The 4275-nt window shown below is 37.2% G+C and overlaps 1 protein-coding gene across 1 annotated transcript in view; it reads right to left on the minus strand.

The window, feature by feature from the left end:
• LOC106869617 (uncharacterized) overlaps nt 1-4275 on the minus strand; it is an 88505-nt gene that overhangs the window by 49526 nt on the left and 34704 nt on the right. Inside the window, exon 12 of the mRNA XM_052974360.1 lies at nt 1303-1359. Within this exon, the coding sequence (XP_052830320.1) occupies nt 1303-1359 (57 nt within the window). The remainder of the gene's footprint in view (nt 1-1302; nt 1360-4275) is intronic.

The raw sequence follows: 4275 nt of genomic DNA on the forward strand, positions 1-4275 counted from the left end.
AACAACGTTTTGACTGTTATTTCAAGCAACTCCTGTTGGTCTGTTTGTTCATAGCTTTTAAATATTAAAGTTGCTTGCATAGCTAGTTTAATGCCGATTTAGTAGAAGGAAACTAAAAAGAAACTTGTCATGTGTGTGTGTGTGTGTGTGTGTGTGTGTGTGTGTGTGTGTGTGTGTGTGCATGTGCGCGTGCGTGTATGCCGGTGTGTGCACATGCGCGAGTGCACCTCTCTTTGTCCCCCACCACTGCTTGACAACTGGTGTTGATGTGTTTACATTCCTATAACTTAGAGGTTCAGCAAAAGAGATCGATAAAATAAGTACCAGACTTTAAAATAAAGTACTGGGGTTGATTCATTCAGCTAAAATTTCTTCAAGGTAGTGCCCCAGCATGGCCTCAGTCTAACGACTGAAACAAGTAAAAGATCAAAGAGAGATATATATACGATTGGATTCATTCAGTTTCTATCTACCAAATCCACTCACAAGGTTTTTGTCAACCTAGCACTTGAGTAGCAGACACTTGCCCACAATGTCACAGTAGGATTGAACCTGAAACCTTGGTTGGTAAACAAACTCTTAAATCACACAGCCACACACACACACACATACATACATACATACATACAGATGTATAACACTGATATAGCACAAATGATTAACAAGAAGGTTCACATGCAGTTTGGTTTTGAAACAGGAAGAAACACTATCGATGCAATCTTTCCAAGAAAAGACAGCTGCAGAAGTATCTAACTGGGAATAAGCCCCATATACCTGGCTTTGTTAACTAAGAGAAAACCTTTGATAGAGCTCCCTAATCTGTTATCTGGTGTCACTGAGAAAGCTTGGAGTAGCAGAAGGGCTTGTGAGAGCTGGGAAAACCTTTTACAGAGGGTGAAGTGAGCAAAATCAGAATAAGTGATAAGTATACTGATGAATTCAGCACTATGGAAGGGATTCAACAAGGCTCAGTCCTCAGTGCCCTCTTGTTCCTTATATTCCTCCAAGATATAACAGAGAAGTTCAAGTCCAGCTACCCATAGTAGCTTCTTTATGTTGATGACCTAACTCTAAGAGTGGGACCAACTCCAGAACCTCATGATTCCAAAACGAATTTATTAATTACGTGACCATGCTTGCATTTATTGGAAAATAATTATGATGTGAAGACTGAAAATATTCAAACAGGGTACAATAGTAATCCTGGCATTGAGGCAGAAATTGATATATTTCTTCAGAAATTATTAAATGTTATGCAAAATTTCTGTAGAAAATTAAATTTTTAAATAAATTTTATCATACCTTGTTGACAGAGAGTCTGATAGGCCAACCCCTGTTCTGTCGAAGTATTTGCTGTACCTGGAAAAATAAACAGCAGGAGTTCAAATTATACATATGTACAGACATAAATATTTACATATAAACATACATATAAATGCATATTAAATATATATATATATATAAAAGATAAACAAGTGTGAAAAAACTACAGAAGGCTTGTGTTACATGGTTAAAGTATATATTTAAATTATGTCAGAAAAATGTTATAAAATTTTTTTGGTATGTAAACATTGTATTTGGAGAAATATATATATATATATATATATATATATATATATATATATATATATATATATATATATATATATATATATATATACACACAATTTAAAAATTATAGCCAGTCGTAGAGTAACTATTGCTTTCACAACTATAAAGCACTTAGCAGTATAGGTGATGCAGCTGGTTGAAAAGCGCATAACCTCTCTACAACAGGGGGAAGAAATATGTAATAGTCAGATGGTTTTGTAAACAAAAAAATAATTTTCCATGCTGTGGGCAGGGCAGGGTTATCTCCTTTACACTGGTTCCAGCCATGGTGATAATCAAAGGAGCTGTAGTGGGACTATTCAATGAATGGAGAATTCCAAGTCTGAAGTAGGAAACATTTTAGATGAGGGTATTAACTGAATACTTCTTTCCTGGAGTTTAAAAAGGTTCCAGGGTCAAGCTAGTTTTTTAGGATTCTTACCATCTCTGCCAATGATGGAGCTTTGTATCTTTGTTAGAAATCAACTCTTTCATTACAATAATTAAAATCAGATGAGATTACACATAGCTTCTTCTTCAAGGGAAGAATCTAAATAATTAAAAACAGAAGATCATACATAAATGCATTCATGCATGCATACATACATACATACATACATACATACAACAATTAAGCATAAAGATATTTGTAACAAAATGACATGTGTCTCTCAACACACAGGCGAACACATGAATATATGCATATGTACCACACACAGTAGACTCAGAAACATTTGTACCAAAGATATAGACATGCACAGACACACACACACAAACACACATATTTATAGCAATGGAAGCCATAAACAGATTTACGGAAGGAAGTGAGTGTTTGTGCTTGTTTACAAAGAGAAATGCTAAAAGTTATTTTAGGTTCTTACGTAATTTCATGATTTATGAATAAAATTCAATTTAGCTGATTTTTCTCTCATGCATATAGACACACACACACATACACACATTGCTAGAGAGAGAGAGAAACAAACACGGATGGATGGATGCAGTTGGTTGGTCAAAGGCTAGTAGAAGACACTTGCCCAAGGTGCCATGAGGTGGGACTGAACCCTAAACCATGTGGTTGGGAAGCAAGCCTCTTACCACACAGCCACGCTTGTGGCTGTATCTTTTAATCTTTTACTTGCTTCAGCAATGCAGTGTGGCCATGCTGGTCTGCCATGAAGAAGATTTAGTCAAACAAATCAACCCCAGTACTTATTTACAAGTCTAGTACACATATATAATTATTGTCAACTACACACACACACACACACACACACACACACACATATATATATATATGCACATGCATATGTGCACATATATATAGATATACATAAACTAACTTCCACACATGCTTTAATGACTATTGAACTAATAACATAGAACAAATCTGATTACTTTGGCTAAACATTTCAAACAATATTCTCAGTCAAAGTAATTCTCTGAGGAGCATTGAAGATTATTAAGCCGAGGTTCATAACCATTCTAGACATAGACATCAACGGTTTTAAATGGTAGAAGAAGACAGTTTATTGGAGTTTCGGTACTTTAAACAAATGCATACAACTTATGGAGGCCAGCATAGCTGTGATTAACAGGTTTACTTTGTAACCACATGGTTTTAGGTTCAATTCAACCACATGGAAGAAATACCTTTATTTGTGTGTATATGCATGCGTGTGTGTGTGCTTGTACCCGTGTACTAACACACATGGACACATACAGTTTACTGGGCTGACAAGCTAAGAGGACTATAAGAAACAAGAGGGCACTGTTTGGTAAATGCACATATAGAAGAACACACTGACAACTGAGGACGTAGAATCACCAACGAGTTATAAAGTATCAAAAGAGAGTTGTCACTGTACTGTTGGCACTCCGTCGCTTACGACATCGAAGGTTCCAGTTGATCCGGTCAACGGAACAGCCTGCTCATGAACTTAACATGCAAGTGGCTGAGCACTCCACAGACACGTGTACCCTTAACATAGTTCTCGGGGATATTCAGCGTGACACAGTGTGACAAGGCTGACCCTTTGAATTACAGGCACAACAGAAACAGGAAGTAAGAGTGAGAGAAAGTTGTGAAAGAATACAGCAGGGTTCGCCACCATCCCATGCCAGAGCCTAGGGCAGCTTTAGGTATTTTCGCTCAATAAACACTCACAACGCCCGGTCTGGGAATCGAAACCACGTTCCTATGACCGCGAGTCTGCTGCCCTAACCACTGGGCCATTGTGCCTCCGCTGTCACTGTACTAGACTGCTCTAATACCACAAGAATACACAAGTCTAAGTTGTTGGTCATTGGTAAACGTTTACAGCCCATGGCCTTTAAAGATATGATACGGTTCTCTGTGATATATTGTATTGATTAAAAAAATAAGCTGGATAACAACTGATATTAAACTGGATCGGTCTGAAAATTATTTGATTCCCCAAACAATAGCTCAATGTAACTGTCAGCCTGAACAAGAACTACAATAATGCTTATTTTAAACAACTAGGTGCAGGAGTGGCTATGTGGTAAGTAGCTTGCTTACCAACCACATGGTTCCAGGTTCAGTCCCACTGTGTAGCACCTTGGGCAAGTGTCTTCTAGCTTTGGGCTGACCAAAGCCTTGTGAGTGGATTTGGTAGACAGAAAATGAAAGAAGCCTGTCATATATATATATATATATATATA

The sequence above is a fragment of the Octopus bimaculoides genome, chromosome 18, assembly GCF_001194135.2.
Source record: "Octopus bimaculoides isolate UCB-OBI-ISO-001 chromosome 18, ASM119413v2, whole genome shotgun sequence".
Taxonomy (NCBI): domain Eukaryota; kingdom Metazoa; phylum Mollusca; class Cephalopoda; order Octopoda; family Octopodidae; genus Octopus; species Octopus bimaculoides.